Below are 17,753 nucleotides of genomic sequence, written 5' to 3'. Positions count from 1 at the left end.
CACATTAAATATTTGAACTGATCGGATTTTTGGGGTTCCCCTAACACCAATTACATGAAAGTTGCATTAGCAAGCATCACGCTATTGTTTATTATTTTTTTCTCCTTACATGTTTGGCATACCACCAAAAACAAACAGCTATTGCTAGCCATTATGGCCGATAGCTAGAGGGGAACCAACATTGTGTACGTGGCTAGAATGTAAGGCGGTCACATGACCTGTCCCATATCTCATCCAGTAATATGTTCCGTGTGGGAACTAGAGTGTTTGGCCAATGGGATGCTCATTGGATACGGCAGGCTCCTCCTCTTACAGATAATGAGGTTATTGAATGTGTTGTGCAGGGACACAGACTCCCACCTCTCCAGTTCTACCTCAGTTCGTTTCTACCCTCATGACCTGGTGAGTAGAATTTGTTTTGTTTCAAAGTGTCATTTCACATTAAAGCAGCATTATGGCAAATATTGAACAATTCTTCATAAAAAGTTTCAAGCTTTTTACTGCCCTTCCCAGTCAAAGATTGTCATGTTTTAAATAGAGCTGTCAAACGATTAAATTATTTCATGAGATTAATCACATTTTAGAATTTTAATAAGCACCTGTTATGTGTTCATTCTTTTGATATTTAATGTTATGAGGATGTCTTCAATATTTTTTGAGCCACTGCACACGCTCATCCTCCTCTTTTTCTAATCAGTTAATTACTTGTGTAATATAAAATGGGGAAAAAATTGACCCCAATAGTTTTGACATGAACAAATATTCTGATTGTCATAGGCAAACATATAATAATACATGATTATTGTGATCATTTTTTGTGATCAATTAGTTAACACTTTAACTTTGACAGCACTAGTTTTAAAATTTTAGTTTAAAACCTTTAGTCTGCTAGCTTAATGCTCATGCTAACAAAAATGGGAAAAGCATGTTTAACATCTTGAAGCAATTGATATTTGAACAGAAATGATGTAGCATCACTTTTAGGCAGTCAATATGACTCATTTATAGGGCTGCTCGATTATGGCAAAAATAATAATCACGATTATTCAAACGATTGTTTTTGTTTTAAATTTTTTTTATTTATTTATTTATTTTTTTGGTACAAAACAAGGAAATGTTTAAGCATTTAAAAATATTAAGACCAATTGAAAAAAATGATAGAAACACTTATAACTACATAAGTTCCTTTTGGATCAAACAGAATTTATAATAATTTATATTTATCTGTATTGTTTATTTATGTTGGCAAAAACTTGAAGTAGGACGATCATTTTTTTTTTGGTACAAAACAGAAAATGTTTACCCTTTAAAAAATATTAAGACCAATAAAAAAAAAAATAGAAACACCATAATTATGTAAGTTCTTTTTGGACCAAACAGAATTTATAAAAATATATATTTAGAATAATGTGTATTTATTTATTTATTTATGTTGTCAAAAACTTGAAGTTGGAATGCAGCATGTTCGCTGTGCAATGGGACGATCATTTATGTTTGTGGTACAATACAAGAAAATGTTTCAATGTAAAAAACTAATAAAAAAGATACATAGTATATAATACAAATCTTTGAAACACTAATTATGCAAGTTTCTTTTTGGTGAAACAAAATTTATTAAATTAGTTATTTTCAAATTTCAAAAAGGTGCAAATGTATAAATTAAAACAACTAAAAAAATTAGTATTAATAATATTTTTTTATGATTATGCTGATTTTGTAATTGTGTAGTTTATTAATTGTAATTGAATTTCAATTGTACAGCCCTACTCATTTACACATTCTTTATCCTCGCGATGAGCTGAGACGTCAGAATGCACAGGTGGTTTGGTGGGCTCTCTTTTTTTTAATTGTATATTTATTAATATTGTGTTGAATTAATTTCATTGTAAGTAAAATAATAATATATGAAAAGTTGATGTGATAAAGCCACAGATTTGTTTGCATTATTGTAAAGTGGACATCAAGGTACGAGTATACTCTGACGGCGAGGCAGCTCTCCTTCCCGCAGATCCGCCTGAACCGCCTGCTCACCATGGACCCGGAGCTGCTGGAGCAGCAGGACGCCGACCTGAGCCCGGACCTCCACGCCGTCCCACTGGGACCCGACGACCCGGCGGCAGCCGCTGCCGGCAAGGCCAAGCAGTACTACCGACTGTGGCTCATGCCGTACCTGTGGGTGGGGCTGCACTTTGACCGCCTCACTCTGCTGGCGCTGTTTGACCGGTGAGCCGCAACGGCATTGTGGTCCTCTTTATCAACATTGACAACCATTCTGAATGTTTTGCCACTTTTTGTCCCAGGAACCGGGAAGTTCTGGAGAACGTGCTGGCTGTGGTGCTGGCCGTCCTCGTGGCCTTCCTGGGCTCGGTGCTTCTGGTGCACGGTTTCTTCACCGACATCTGGGTCTTTCAGTTCTGCCTCGTCATCGCCAGCTGCCAGTATTCTTTGCTCAAGGTGAAGAATATGATGGGTTTAAAGACTTGATTTTACCGTTTTGTCACTTGACGTGATTCTTTTTATTGGCAGAGCGTTCAACCAGATTCGTCCTCCCCACGTCATGTAAGTCGGTGCTCACCGGATTTTTATTTGATTTTTTTACAGCTGTAGTTGACCACAGGTTACGCACAAACACACACACACACACACACACACACCAGGCCCCGCCTCTTAACTCATTCAGACATTTTCACAGACGCAATCCGGTTGTTCTACTGGATTTTGACTGATTTTACAAGGCCCACAGAATATTGTGTTCTATTGCTATAAAAACATGGAACCTATCAAAAGAAAGATTAAAGTCTCTTCTTTCATCAGGAGAAAAAATAAATTGCTCCGTTTTGCAGCAATTATCATTAGAATAGAGCTAAGTTTAATCAATTTTCACAAATCTATTTAGAATTGTGAGTAATTGAGCTTTTTTCAACATGGCCCTGGTTGATCTCCTTTGCTCTACTGCCACCTGCTGGCTGTATGTGCAATAACTTCTGCAACCGTTTTTTGCAGTTGAGAGGCTGCATCAAAGCCCTTCTGTATGCTCTAGCATAAAAAAGACAAAAAACAAAACAACGTATAAATACATCTTTGGGATACTTAAAACATTTTTTAAAAACAAATTTATAAGTTTGTGGGAGCAAATGAGTTAAAGGTACATATTTTTCTAGGTATTAGGGGGGTGGTGGGGGTCTTTCCATATTGTGGATTTTGACCTTTATAGGTAGTGGGAATGGTTCAGGTACTCAACAGGATGTTGGGCCACCTGAAGCTCACTGATTTCATGAATAAATGCGATGAAATCCTTGCTTTCTTGTATTTTTTTAAAAAACATTAAATATTCAATATTTTCAGTTTTATCCACTTAAACTGATCAATCGTCATTGATTTTTTTTTTATTTTTTTTTTGCATGTCAGGTTAAATCCTTTCATCATGAATGTAATGAGATATAAACCCCAAATGGCAAATGTAAAATATTCAGTTATATTTTATACTTAAAAAAAACAAAAACAAAACACACACAACATAAAAAATGCAGCTATACAAAAATAATGTTTTCTTAAAGGCTTTAATAAAAATGATAAGAATGCTAAATATGAAATAATTATTTCAATTTATCACATCATGAATATTCAGGGCACCACAACATGGCTCATGGTGACCCAACAGGACTTATGCATTTGACAGAACTTCCTCAAAACAGACTGCATTCCACTATTATGACATTTGAGTTTTAAATTATCAAAATAAAAATGCATAATCTCCTTTAATCCACATGAAATACATCTTTATTATTCGGTACTTTTCATGTTGGTTCAATTAAAGCGACATCGCTTCTCTGCGTCTGCGTCCGCGTTCGCGTCTTTTATTAATGTCGCTCCCACGTGGCCGCAGGCATCGTGGCTTTAAATAGCCTCTGCCCTGAGTTTAGAGCGCGCACACACATCCACACACGCTCGGGCTTTTCATAACATTGCTGACACAATTTTGGGAAGCTATTGGAGCAAAGAGCAAATCGGCAGCCAGTTTTTATTTTGCTGGGTTACACTGTCATTTATTGTCGTAATTATGCATAAGCGTCCCAAAGTGCAGCAATTTCCCCTAAAGAGCAGAACACTCGACAACAGTACCCGGAATTTGTATGCATTAAATTACCAAATAGGGCCCGGGAATGCTCATCTTATATGAAAACTGAAGAAAATACCCCCCAGCAAAATTGATCTTTTGTCAGATGTTGACCTCTTTTGACACCTGATATGACAGGCTGGTCAACTTTGGATTTTACCTCATATTTCACGTTCATTTTCCCCTTAGGTAGTAATCTAAAGGAATATTTCAGTGGTTTAACAATTGTTTTAAGTAACATTTGGGTTTATTTTATTTTTGCACAGGATATATATTATTTATTAGGGATGTAACGATATCCAAACATCACGATAAGATGTCACGATATGAAGGCCACGATACGATAATTATCACGATATTGTGGGGAGGTTGGCGAGATTAAAAAGTCACAATATTGAAAAAATAAAATAAAAATAAAGAACTCATATTAAAAAAAAAAAATACAATACTGTGCTTTTGTACAATACAGCAATGAAAACATGTAAAAAGCTTATGAATATTATATATAAAAATATATAAATATAATATATTGAGGCATCTTGACTCGGTTCACAAGCATAATCTGTTCCTCTTCATCTGACCATTAGCGTGGATTTTAAATAAAGAAGGGCCAAAACATGCCTTGTGAAAATTAAACTGCACTAAAAAAAACTAGCCACCAGAGGGTGCTACAACTGCACAAATTAAAATCAACCTGACTCTTTTTAAAAATTGTTCATGACTAAAATAGTCTTTTACATATCTGCAATGGTTAAGACACATTAAGTCCACAAGATATTTTGAATGGTATTGAAATCATTATCCACAAAGTTTTCCATTGGGTAAACTAAAACAGGAAATGTAATTAGTGATGTTTTATTCACTTAGGATTTATGAAATTTGGGCGCAAATAGGTTAATTTAGTTAAAAATTTACCGTTCTTGTTCAAAATGGCGAAATGTTGAAATTAGAGTCTGCATAAAAGCTCTTCATGATGCTAGAAGTCTCTAATACATTTGTCAAGCATACTTGTAAGATGCTCAATGTAAAAAAAATGTAGATGCTATTCTTGACTTTTATAGTATAGACTTTTATACTGTCCTCAACGTGACTGTATCAACTCTGTCGCCACCTCCAGGGCCACAATCGCATCATCGCGTACAGCCGGCCCGTGTACTTCTGCCTGTGCTGCGCTCTCATCTGGCTGCTGCACTACACCAGCTTGAGGACCAGCTCCTCCCGCGTCACGCTGTACGGCGTCGCTCTCACCAGCTCGCTCATCCTCGCCTCCGCCAGGGACCTCGTCATAGGTGAGTAAGTAGGTGGTAGTTGTAGCGATGATGGTGATGGTCTTGGTTGTCGGTAGCCAAAATTAGTATTTTAGTACTGTCACTTGAACAAAAAACATGGCTCAAATAAAAGTAAAAGGTAGTCCACCAAATAATTATTTGAGTAAGAGTGAATAAGTAAGTACTCAGTGGAAAAAAACACTGAAATACTGAAGAACTTGTGAACAATTTCATTTTTTTAAATCAGTGTCAAATTTGCCAAGTGTCGAGCAAGAAATGTAATTTTTAGAGTCGGGCTGTGTTTAGAAAACCGAATAATCAATATCGAAGCGATGTTCCTTTTTGAGCCCTATATTGATTCATAAATCCATTAATCAATTGTTAATCTTTTTCCCATAAATTCTTAAGAGAATGGAATTTTGAAAAACGATTTTTTTTTTGTCTTAATATTTTCTTGAAATTTACTGTCAACATTAGTATTTTCTTCCATTTATATTAAACCTGACTTATTGCACTGAAAGACAATTCAGAATCTTTTTAATTAATATTTACAATTATTGAATTAGAATTATGAAAATATTTCCATCTCATCCTGTTAATGTTTGTGTAATACTTAAGTGATTATAACACGCGCTACTTTCATTAATTAACAAAATCATTTGACCAGTTACTGCCTCTGCAAAATTTACTTCGGAATTTAATATTTGTGGTTTTTGTCATGTCCTTTACATTTAAGAACAATTGATGTTTTATAATTAAGCGATATAGGATTGAATTGAAGTGAATCGAGTCAGAAAAAGTCGAAATCAAATCGAACTGAACTCTTGTGAATTGATATCATATCGATTGAGGAAATTAAAATTGATACCCTCGTATAGAATAACGGTTTCATTAAAACTATGCAGTTAAGTACACTTTTTCCAAAAAGTTAGTCAAGTAATGTCATAGGTACTTGATTTATGTTTTGAAAATTTGACGGAGCTAATAGAGCACTGACTATCAGTGGGTAGTGATGCTAGTTGTAATACTAGTAATGTTCTCCTGTGTGTGTTTCAGTGTTTACTCTGTGTTTCCCCATCATCTTCTTCATGGGCCTGCTGCCACAAGTCAACACATTCGTCATGTATCTCTTTGAGCAATTGGACATCCACGTCTTTGGGGGCAATGGTGAGTGAGGTGTGCCTCTATGGTTGTGTTCTGCGGCAGGGAATTTCTCAAGAAATAGTCCTTTTTATTTGGCTTTACTGTACGTGAAATACAGATGCCTTCCCCCTAAATGCGGATGAATAAGTTAACAATCCTTTTCTGCCTGCAGCCTCCACCAGCCTGCTGTCGTCGCTCTACAGCGTCCTCCGTAGCGTGCTCACGGTCGCTCTGCTGTACGGTTTCTGCTACGGCGCCCTCAAGGTGAGCGAAGTCGCACGAAAGTTGCGCACTGTTGTTGGGACGGTCACTCGTTATATTCGTTCCAATTCCGACGTGACATGGGCGCTGCATTTCGGCTCTTTCAGGAGAACTGGGAGCCTCATCACATCCCCGTGCTCTTCTCCGTCTTCTGCGGCCTGCTGGTGGCCGTGTCTTACCACCTGAGCCGGCAAAGCAGCGACCCGTCTGTACTCATGTGAGCACGCGTGACCGCAGTCGCTCAAGTTTAGGGACAGGTGACCTTTTCTCTGAGAGGAAATGAAGAAAATCTGAAGTTGTCTGCAAAAATTTCAACTCTGTTTGAAAGACTTTCGTTCGTTTAATCAATCAAGTCAGCGGTGGCCAAAATTGTGTGCACTTTGCTCAAGGTCCTTTTGACCCAGCCATTCCGCCAGTAGTGACACCTGTGAGTTTATAATTGCTTGTAGATGCCACAAGGTGGTGCCACAGTGACTCGCCAAGGTTTTCAGTAAATAACAAAGCATAGGTTCCATAATTAATCTGCAAATATATGAAGTTGTGAGTAGTGAACAGATGGAAGAATATTGTATAATTAAGTAAGCATTTAATACAATGAATACTATTTTTGGTAAAAGTATGTATGAAATTGTTTTCTTTAAATTAAAAATAATAAATCAATGAAAACTTTAACCAATGTTAGTTCAAATCGGCTCAATTAATGCAATAAATATTAATTCATTCACTCCCAGCCATTTTCATGTTCTATTGCTATAAAAACATGGAACCTACCAAAAGAAAAATGTCTCTTCTTTCATCCCGGGGAAAAAAAAAAAAAGTACGGTATATTTTTGATCTGTTTTTACGTTTTGTAGCAATTGGCATTAGAATTAGCTAAGTTTCATCATTATTCACAAACCTGTTGAAAATACTGGGAAAAAGAGCTTGTTGCAACATGGCCCTGTTTTTGGGAGTGAATGAGTTAAAAGACCGACACAGAATGGTGTATGTGGTCCATGGGCCATACTTTTCCCGCCCATCGATTAAATAATTTTTAACAAGGAATCAGGATAAATTATAGTGATCTCACAATATTATAGTCCTTTGAGTGTATCAACAGTGCCAATACTCGCCATCAAATCCCTGCTTACATGTCATCTTCTAGCTCACTGATACAGTCGAAGATTTTGCCCAACCTGAGAGACAGCAACCCGGAGGACCCCCTGTCGGAAGTGCAGGACCCTCTGCCCGAGAAGCTGAGGGCCTCAGTGGTGAGTTTCAGAAGCGGAAACATATATTGAGTGTTTATCAGCGTTATTTTATTTAAATTTTTTTTAACAATTTTTGGGGTTTAATATTTTGGTGGTGACTGTACCTATGGCTTTGAATGTGTGTGGCTTGAAAGTGTAGGGCATGGCCTGTTGCGTGACGTGGGAGTCAGCAAATGAGAGTGGAGATGATCAAATTAGTCAAACTATATTGATAATCAATTAATCATCTAGAGACCTTGTTTAACATAACACGGTCTTAATTCCTCTGAGTTCAGCCATTCAATATTAAATATTCTGATTTCTGTAGTCCTTCCGTTTCAGTTTATTAATTTAGTCAAGCATAATTTCATAATTTCCATTTACTCACAAATCACAATATACATGTCTGAAAGTGAAAACAAACAAGCTTATTATGCTTACTCATGAAAGCAGACTTTTTGACAAGACGTTCGCTTTTACTTTGGAAATAATGACCAGCACTTTTGCCAATTATCTCACAGAAATCCAGAATCTGAGTGATCATCAGTTAATGAAAACAAAATCATCAATTTAATATATTATGAAAATAATCATTATTTGCAGCTGTATTATTATTAACCTTTAATTGCCTGGCTTTAATGACTTAAAGCTGCTTATTAAGGATTCTAATTACTTTTTTGAAGAACGAGCGTCTGCAGTCCGACTTGATCGTCTGCGTGGTCATCGCCGTGCTCTACTTTGCCATCCACGTCAGCACCGTCTTCATCGCCCTGCAGGTACGTGCGAACACTCGCCGTTCGTACAAAGCTTTGAAAAGTCTCAACGGCATCGTCGTCTCCTTCACGCCCACCACAGCCCTTCCTGAGCTACGTGCTGTATGCGCTGCTGGGCACGGTGGGGCTGCTCACGCACTACCTGCTACCCCAGGTGCGCAAACAGCTGCCCTGGTACTGCTTCTCGCACCCGCTGCTCAAGACCAAGGAGTATTACCAGTTTGAAGTCCGGGGTGAGTACGCGACAATGGCGACGTCATCGTGTCTGTCTGGTAGGTCTGGAATTTTCCCAAAATGGCTGCTTCAAGCCCAAATTTTCGACTTTCCATTCATATGAGACATGTTCTCACGTGCTGTTGTGATAGAAATGCCCACCCACTTTCATATAAATTCGTGAAACTACCGAAGGGGATTTATTTATTTATTTTTTCAATTTCCCCAGTTGGCACTAAAGTGAAACTGAATGCAAGAGAATAAATCACATTTTTAAGTAAAATAATTATCTATAATTCAGTTCAGTTGATATAACATTTTTTAGGTTTTCTTTATTTAAAAAAATCAGACAGTACATAATTTAACAACTTTTTTTCCACCATTAATTATGACCTGTACAACTCGTGTTTTTTTTGTTTTGTTTTTTAATATCTTTAACTCTCTGACCGCCAAAAACGTTTAATAACGATTAGTAAAATCACAATGTATGCCTCCATAAACGTTAAATGACGTCAACTACGTTTTTTTGTTTTTGTTTGTTTGTTTGTTTGTTTTTAATCAATGTGCAACGTCTAAGTGCAGCGCTGCCTGGTCAGTGGGTTGTAGAATCAAAAACACCCACTAACTATGGCCAGCAGATGGCAGCATTGTGTCTCTTTTCAGTGGGCTGCCGGTGTATGGAATTATTATGAAACATGACGGAATCTGATGAAATCAGATTAAATGGAACGTTTTGAAGGTTGACGTGAATGATCAAATTAAATATCACTTTAAACCTAATTCATTCACAGGGCGTCGCTGAACAAAAAATATTGTCAAAATTTATCTTTTTCACAAAAAGCATGTTTTCTCCTTATCTTTTCAATTTTCGCTTGATTGTCACTCAAATCACCTATTTTCAAATGGTGATTACTAAAGAACGGAATAAGGTAGAAACATACTTTTTTTTTCTAATGAAAGAATGGAATGTGATCTTTCATTTGGTACCCACGTTGTAAATGTAGTAAAAGTACACAATATTCTGTTTGCCTTGAAAGATGAGTTAACATGCTGGAAATCGGCTGGCACTGTGGGGGTTGTTTTTTTTTTGTTTTTTTTTGTCTGTTTTTTTTTTTTTTTATAACGTGTGGGAGTAAAAAGGGTTTTAAAGGGAGAACTAAAAATATAGAACTGAAAAAGTGGCGCAGAATCTCATTTGTTGTCTTCTGTGGCGTCAGACGCGGCTCACGTGATGTGGTTCGAGAAGCTCCACGTGTGGCTGCTCTTCGTGGAGAGGAACATCCTCTACCCGCTCGTCATCCTCAACGAGCTGAGCGGCAGCGCCCGGGAGCTCGCCAGCCCCAAACGACTGGATACAGAGTGAGATAAACAGCCACACTCCGTTTTTGTCTGAGTGGCGTTTTGTTTTATTTATTTTTGACAACGTTCTCTTGTCCAGGGTGGGCGCGCTGATGATCACCGTGGCCGGCCTGAAGCTGCTGCGCTCGTGCTACAGCAGCCCCACCTACCAGTATATCACCGTCCTCTTCACCGTGCTCTTCTTCACCTTCGACTATCGGCACATGTCGGAGACTCTGCTGCTGGATCTCTTCCTCATGTCTATCGTCTTCAGCAAGGTGCGTGGACGCCCGTTTGTAGGTGGAAAGTAAGTTTGTGGAGAGTGGAAATGTTTGGATGCAGGGGAAGGAGGCTCCACCTGCTCTGTAGGCTGCCACAATACTTAAATATTTAAAAAAAAAAAAAAAGTATAAATAAATATTTATATACATGCAAGAAATATAATGAAATGTGAATAAATTAAATGTTGTGTAATTATGTTGTGATGAGTTTTTCAAAAAAGAAATGTGTATGAATGACAATATATAAATTATAATTTAGAATAATTTTCATAATATAATATATATTGCTGCTTAGCAAAATGAAGAATTTCGTGACAAGATCTTTTTTTTTTTTTTTTTTTTTTTTTTTTTTAAGCAGAAATTAGCAAGCTTAGGCTGAGGGTGGCAGTTTGTCTTGCAGTACCTCTTTGGTCCTCAGATGGCAGTAATGAGCTAAATGCTGTAGATGATAAGTTATGCTGACCTTGAGAAAGTATGTTGTGATGAGTTTTTCAAAAAAGAAATGTGTATGAAAAATATAAATTATCATATAAAATAATTTTTCATAATATAATATATATTGCTACTTAGCAAAATGAAGAATTTTATGACAAAAGACTTTTTTTTCTTTTTTTTTCTTCTTTTAGTAGAAATTATCAAGCTTAGGCTGAGGGTGGCAGTTTGTCCTGCAGTACCTCTTTGCTCCTCAGATGGCAGTAATGAGCTAAATGCTGTCGATGATGACTTTATGCTGACCATGACAAAGTATGTTGCTCAGCATTAAAATAAAATTTCATTATAAAAATATTAAAAGAAAAGGTTGTTTTTTTTATTTCAAGTGTTGCCACTTGTTGGTGTAAAGTGTAAAAGAAGAAGCACTCACCTGCTTTGTTTACCTACAAAATGGATCTTGTCTCAATTTTATTTTTTCTCAGGCTAACTTTAACCTTTGCTATTTTGGTTCACAGTTGTGGGAGCTGTTCTACAAGCTGCACTTTGTCTACACCTACATCGCGCCCTGGCAGATCACATGGGGCTCGGCCTTCCACGCCTTCGCTCAGCCCTTCGCTGTGCCTCGTATCCTTTCCACATCATCGCTTCTTTTGATATATATTTTTATGACTGTGGTCACGCACTCGAGTCACAGGTTCGGCTGTAAATTCTCCCTTTTGGAAAACGTTTACTCAGCGAATTTAATTGAGGTCACAGTTAGATTGTCGACATGTTTTTGTGTTTATACCTGTTTTCCCCTCGTGGTCCTTGACCTCCTTGTTTGCTGCAGACTCAGCAATGCTCTTCGTGCAGGCCCTGGTATCAGCAATCTTCTCCACCCCCCTCAACCCTTTCCTTGGCAGCGCCATCTTCATCACATCTTATGTCCGGCCTGTCAAATTTTGGGAGCGCGATTACAAGTAGGACTTGTACTGTAAATACATTTCACATCCATACTCCCATCTGAATTTGCTTCATTTTCTCCACACAGCACCAAAAGAGTGGATCACTCCAACACCAGGCTGGCCTCGCAGCTGGACAGAAATCCAGGTAATTGGCAACTTGTCAATCATTCTTGTATGTGACTTACAGGCTCTTACTAGCTGTTTCCTCCCGACAGGCTCAGACGACAACAACCTCAACTCCATCTTTTACGAGCACCTGACGCGCTCGCTGCAGCACAGCCTGTGCGGCGACCTGCTGCTGGGCCGCTGGGGCAACTTCAGCACAGGCGATTGCTTCATCCTGGCCTCGGACTACCTCAACGCCCTGGTTCACCTGGTGGAGATCGGCAACGGCCTGGTCACCTTCCAGCTCCGAGGACTGGAATTCCGAGGTGAGCGACACTGCTTCATCCTGTAGTACCGCTTTGCTCCTCACGAGGCAGGGCACAAAAACGAATAGTTTTGGAAAGAATAATACAAATTGTGAATGTAAACTTGTTTGAAAATTTACAAGTGATGTACTTTTGGGCAGTTGCTGACCATATATGGGCGTATATAGCGTACTATAAATGCATTGTGCAAGTCCCTCAAGCTAACCCCTCGGCATCTTTCGTCTCTTAGGCACCTACTGCCAGCAGAGGGAGGTGGAGGCCATCACGGAGGGCGTGGAGGAGGACGAGGGCTGCTGCTGCTGCGAGCCGGGCCACCTTCCGCACGTGCTGTCCTTCAACGCCGCCTTCGGCCAGCGCTGGCTGGCCTGGGAGGTGCTGGTCACCAAGTACGTGCTGGAGGGCTACAGCATCACCGACAACAGCGCCGCCTCCATGCTGCAGGTTTTCGACCTGCGACGCATCCTCACCACCTATTACGTCAAGGTCAGTGGAGGGGCTACTTAACTCGTTCACTGCCAGCCATTTTCACTGAAGCAGCGCCCTTCGCTCCTGGCTGTTTTCATGGCTTTTGACTGATTTTGCAAGGCCCACAGAATATTGTGTTCTATTGGTATAAAAACATGGAACCTACCAAAGGAAAGATTAGTCTCTCTTCTTTCATCAGGAAAAAAAAAAAAAAAGTACATTTCTATCTGATTACGTTTTGTAGTGATTAGCATGAGAATATAGCTTGTTTTCATCATGGCCCTGGTTGAGCTCTTATACTCTGTTGCCACCTGCTGACCGTTTTTTGTAATTACTACCATTTTTTTCCACCCATTCTCTGCATTTGAGAGGTTGCATCATGATCAAAGCCTTCTGTATGCTCTAGCATAAAAATAAATAAAAAACAACGTATAAATACGTCTTTGGGACATTGAATACATTTAAAATAGAACGTTTTTATACGTTTTTGGGAGCAAATGAGTTGATTTTTGGGGTACATAATACTGTGGTAGGGTATGTAATGTTTATTTTCTGTTATGTCAGACCACTTTTTTTATACAGTGAAAGACATTTTTTGGCACATAAAGCCAGTTTTTGGTGCCATACTTTTGCTAGGAAATATCAAAGTTTCCTAAAGGATAGACACGATGTATATCATACCAGTTTTTTGGTAGGCCTACTTCCTGTGCAAGAGGGCGGCATGGCTCAGTGGTAGAGTGGTCGTCTTCCCCTCTATGAGGTTCCGGGTTCGATCCTCACCCCTGATGACCCAGGTGAAGTGTCCTTGAGCAAGACACTGAACCCTGATTTGCTGCCTATGAAGCTGGCAGCACCCTGTGTGGAAGCATTCGACCATTGGTGTGTTGTCCATTTATCATTTTACATTTTCTGACATGTCAGACCACCAGCAAATTCATTGACATGGTACCAAAAATGCATGTCAGACCTCCTTCTTCATGTCATTGCATTTGGGTATGATGTGTAAAATGGTATCCAAGGCGCTTTTTCTGGCATGCCATACATTTTTTTTCTTTGCACCCTATCCTTGGAGTACCAAGTACAATGTGTCAGCATTTTTTGGCATTCCATGTCCAGGGGTAGGATACAAAAGGATAATGTGTACGCTTTTTTTTTTTTTCCTAGCATAACATACCAAGTGCTCTTTCAGGGTATCATCTACTACGTGGTCGCCTCGCCCAAGCTGGAGGAGTGGCTGTCCAACGAGACCATGAAGGAGGGCCTGCGGGCGTGCGGCGAGAGGAACTACGTGGACCTGGATCCCACCTTCAATCCCAACATCGACGAGGACTACGACCACCGGCTGGCCGGCGTCTCCAGGGATAGTTTTTGCAGCGTTTACCTGGGCTGGATCCAGTACTGCAACTCTCGCAGGGACAAGGTACCAAAATGGTCTTCATGTCACGATTGAATATTTTTAGAGCTGAATTTATTTTATATTTCTATTAGCTGAACATTTTCCTCCCACTTTTATGTTATTAACAAGAGTATCAAAACTTGGAAAAAATATTTTATCGTACATTTAGAACAGATATAAAATGTGCGATTAATTGTGAGTTAACTATTGAAGTAATGCAATTAATTACGATTAAAAATATTAATCGCCTGACACGCCTAAATACATTTTGTGTTGTAGCCTCTAAACAACGAGAGAGACTCTCCTCTGGTGCTGCTTTGCTTCGGCTTGTGCGTGCTGGGAAGGAGAGCGCTCGGAACGGCAGCTCATCACATGTCCAGGTTTGGCAGACATTTTAGAACCTGCAAAAATCCTCAAGCTCCTTTTACACTGGATGTCAAAGGATGCATTCACAGAACCTAACCCTAACCTCAGTCTGTCCCATCCCACAGCAACCTGGAGTCTTTCCTGTACGGGCTTCACGCTCTGTTTAAAGGCGATTTCCGCATCTCTTCGGTGCGCGACGAGTGGATCTTCGCCGACATGGAGCTTCTCAGGAAGGTGGTGGTACCCGGCATCCGGATGTCCCTCAAACTCCACCAGGACCACTTCACCTCTCCCGACGAGTACGAGGAGCCCGCCGTGCTCTTCGAGGCCATCTCGGCCAACCAGCAGAACCTGGTCATCGCCCATGAGGGCGACCCGGCGTGGCGCAGCGCCGTGCTGTCCAACGCCCAGTCGCTCCTCGCTCTGCGCCACGTGCTGGACGAGGGGACCAACGAGTACAAAATCATCATGCTCAACCGCCGATATCTCAGCTTCAGAGTCATCAAGGTTCGCTAACATTGACTGGGAGATCGGTGTCGCATGTTATTGGAAAATGCAGAGAATAGTCTCCATAATTATATGACTGCTGCGAGCAAAGCAGTAGCGGAGCTACCGCTTGCAAAGCAAAGCAGGCACATATTACTATCCTAGAAAACGGCCTTCATTATTTTGTCTTTATTGACCGGATTTTTTTTAGACAAAATGCTGCCCGTTGAACGTACCGGCACAAATGAGGTATCAAAAGATGCAGCTCAATCTGCTCAATTATTATTTTTTTAATTCCGAGTTGGCATGGCGACGTAAGTCCCCCCCAAAAAAAACGCCAAAAAGTCCCATAGGAATGAATGGAGAAGGGGGGGTAAGGTCCACAAATCAAGCACCTAGGAATTGACCTGATTTCAACAGGAAGTGACTTGATTTCAACGGGAAGTAACCCAGAAGTGACCTTATTTCAACAGGAAATGACCTGATTTCAACAGGAAGTGACCCGGAAGTGGCCTAAAATAAACAGGAAGTGACCTGATTTCAACAGGAAGTGACCCAGAACTGACCTGGTTTCAACAGGAAGTGACTTGATTTCAACAGGATTTGGCAAACGGCGCCCCACCTTGCAGGAGTCAGCAGTCAGTTCCAAAGTTTCCGCTTAAATTTTTCTAGTGTAATGTGTTGTTCTTTGAATGATTATCTATTATTGAATAATATAGTAAGAAAATGAGAGATTGTTGTCAGATGTAGGGCCAGTACTTGCTAGAAATTCCTGCTGTTCTTCCCGAATCTTTTTGGCTGTTTTTGAGTGAAGTTAAAAAAAAACAAAAAAAACAAGCACACATACAGTATAAAAATTATTCCTAAAAGGGGAAGTCAACCCCCCATTTTTTTTTTGTTTGGACTATGTTTTATGCAGCCCCGCTAGTCTAAATATTCTGGTTAATAATCAACCTAATATAATTAATAATTAATTCATACATATCTTATAATACATTATTATTATTAGATTATATTGTATTAATTATAATAGTTAATAATTCTGGTTAATATTGCATTAGTGGAATCTGAGTTAAGCAGCCATTTTTGTCAATATCAGAAGGCGGCCTTTTTGCCACTTGATGTTGCTCAGGGCTCAAGCAACGACCAATTACAGCTCACCTGTTTTTTTAACCTGACCTGTGATTGGTTGTTACCTGAGACCTGAGCAACTGTGATGTCATTTTCAATCGTTAGTAAGTTGAAAAATGGCCGCTTTCTGATATTGATAAAAACTGCTGGATTTTGCTGCTTTACTCATATTCTACAAGTGTAATATTTATAAAAATGTCTTTGTCAAGAAATATTTAAGCTAGACTTCCCCTTTAACTCGAATGCCACTTGGTCATCTGTCAATTAAAGAAAAAAAATAATGGGACCATGACTTCTTGGAATAAATGGATCGTTCATTGTGAAATTAATTATGAACACATACAAAACAACTAAATGGAAATGTTGCTGTGCTTCAGGTAAACAAGGAGTGCGTGCGTGGCCTGTGGGCGGGCCAGCAGCAGGAGTTGGTGTTCCTGCGGAACCGCAACCCGGAGCGCGGCAGCATCCAGAACGCCAAGCAGGCGCTGCGCAACATGATCAACTCATCGTGCGACCAGCCCATCGGCTATCCCATCTACGTGTCGCCGCTCACCACCTCCTATTGCAACTCGCACCCGCAGCTGGGACACATCCTGGGCGGGCCCATCAGCGTCGCCAACATCCGCAACTTTGTGGTCAGCACTTGGCACAGGTTTGCGATTATTTTATTTTATTTTTTTTTACTTCATACGCGGAAGGACTTGGTCCACTGTAACTCGTTTTTATTGTCTCAGGCTACGAAAAGGCTGCGGCGCAGGTTGTAACAGTGGAGGGAATATCGAGGATTCCGACGCTGGCGGGATGTCCTGCGGCAGCGGGAACGGGACGGCGGGCGACTCGCAACAGAGCTCCATTTCGCAAGGCGGCAATTCCGGACCCGGCGGCTCTCACTCGTACCAGCCGCACGCTCTGGGTGAGGGAATTGAATGACAGCGCGAGTAAACCATTAGCAGTAAACGTCAGGTGTAACATATAAAGTCCATCAAGCATTTGGTTGAGTTCGCTCAAACTAGTAATTAAACTAAACTAGCAACAATTGTTAGCAGTCGGCCACACTGTGTGATGCCACACCGTCAATAAAACACTCAAGCTTTGATAACAATAGCAGCTAGTTAGCGGTTAGCTACTATTGTTAGCAGGAGGCTACATTTTGTGATGGTACACATAAAATTGACCACTGCTAACGGTATCTAGCTGTTGTGTGATGTGGCAAAAGCAACAAATGGGAAAAAAATAAGTAAATAAATTATTTAAAAAAAAAACATAAAACCAGTTAGCCGTTAGCTTCCGTCGGCACTGTGTGATGTCACATAGTCGCTAGAACACTCAAACTTCGATAACAATAGCAGCTAGTTAGCAGTTAGCTTCTATTGTTGCTATTGTAGACTACATTTTGTGACAGTACACATAAATTGACCGCTGCTAACATTTGCTGCTAACGGTATCTAGCTGTTGTGTTATGTTGTGCATAAAAGCAAT

At 39.9% G+C, this 17,753-nt stretch overlaps 1 protein-coding gene across 4 annotated transcripts in view; it reads left to right on the top strand.

Moving 5' to 3' along the window:
* The window catches only part of pcnx1 (pecanex 1), a 40,047-nt gene that overhangs the window by 17,501 nt on the left and 4,793 nt on the right, over window positions 1-17,753 (top strand). Inside the window, exons 10-32 of one of the 4 annotated variants that reach the window (XM_077538334.1) lie at window positions 345-402; window positions 2,009-2,223; window positions 2,301-2,454; window positions 2,527-2,559; window positions 5,235-5,406; window positions 6,442-6,552; window positions 6,701-6,792; window positions 6,897-7,006; window positions 7,934-8,039; window positions 8,702-8,794; window positions 8,874-9,024; window positions 10,222-10,363; window positions 10,443-10,620; window positions 11,571-11,679; window positions 11,885-12,014; window positions 12,086-12,144; window positions 12,215-12,430; window positions 12,660-12,913; window positions 14,085-14,315; window positions 14,571-14,671; window positions 14,783-15,164; window positions 16,652-16,926; window positions 17,009-17,187. In XM_077538334.1, the coding sequence (XP_077394460.1) occupies window positions 345-402; window positions 2,009-2,223; window positions 2,301-2,454; window positions 2,527-2,559; window positions 5,235-5,406; window positions 6,442-6,552; window positions 6,701-6,792; window positions 6,897-7,006; window positions 7,934-8,039; window positions 8,702-8,794; window positions 8,874-9,024; window positions 10,222-10,363; window positions 10,443-10,620; window positions 11,571-11,679; window positions 11,885-12,014; window positions 12,086-12,144; window positions 12,215-12,430; window positions 12,660-12,913; window positions 14,085-14,315; window positions 14,571-14,671; window positions 14,783-15,164; window positions 16,652-16,926; window positions 17,009-17,187 (3,551 nt within the window). Of the gene's footprint in view, window positions 1-344; window positions 403-1,993; window positions 2,224-2,300; window positions 2,455-2,526; window positions 2,560-5,234; window positions 5,407-6,441; window positions 6,553-6,700; window positions 6,793-6,896; window positions 7,007-7,933; window positions 8,040-8,701; window positions 8,795-8,873; window positions 9,025-10,221; window positions 10,364-10,442; window positions 10,621-11,570; window positions 11,680-11,884; window positions 12,015-12,085; window positions 12,145-12,214; window positions 12,431-12,659; window positions 12,914-14,084; window positions 14,316-14,570; window positions 14,672-14,782; window positions 16,927-17,008; window positions 17,188-17,753 lie in introns of those variants that run through there. The other 3 variants (XM_077538333.1, XM_077538335.1, XM_077538336.1) reach the window with 3 other exon arrangements.

This window comes from Festucalex cinctus, chromosome 12 (genome assembly GCF_051991245.1).
Source record: "Festucalex cinctus isolate MCC-2025b chromosome 12, RoL_Fcin_1.0, whole genome shotgun sequence".
NCBI lineage: Eukaryota > Metazoa > Chordata > Actinopteri > Syngnathiformes > Syngnathidae > Festucalex > Festucalex cinctus.
The sequence above is the reverse complement of the archived record's forward strand: the minus strand, read 5'-3'. Positions and strand labels throughout refer to the sequence as shown.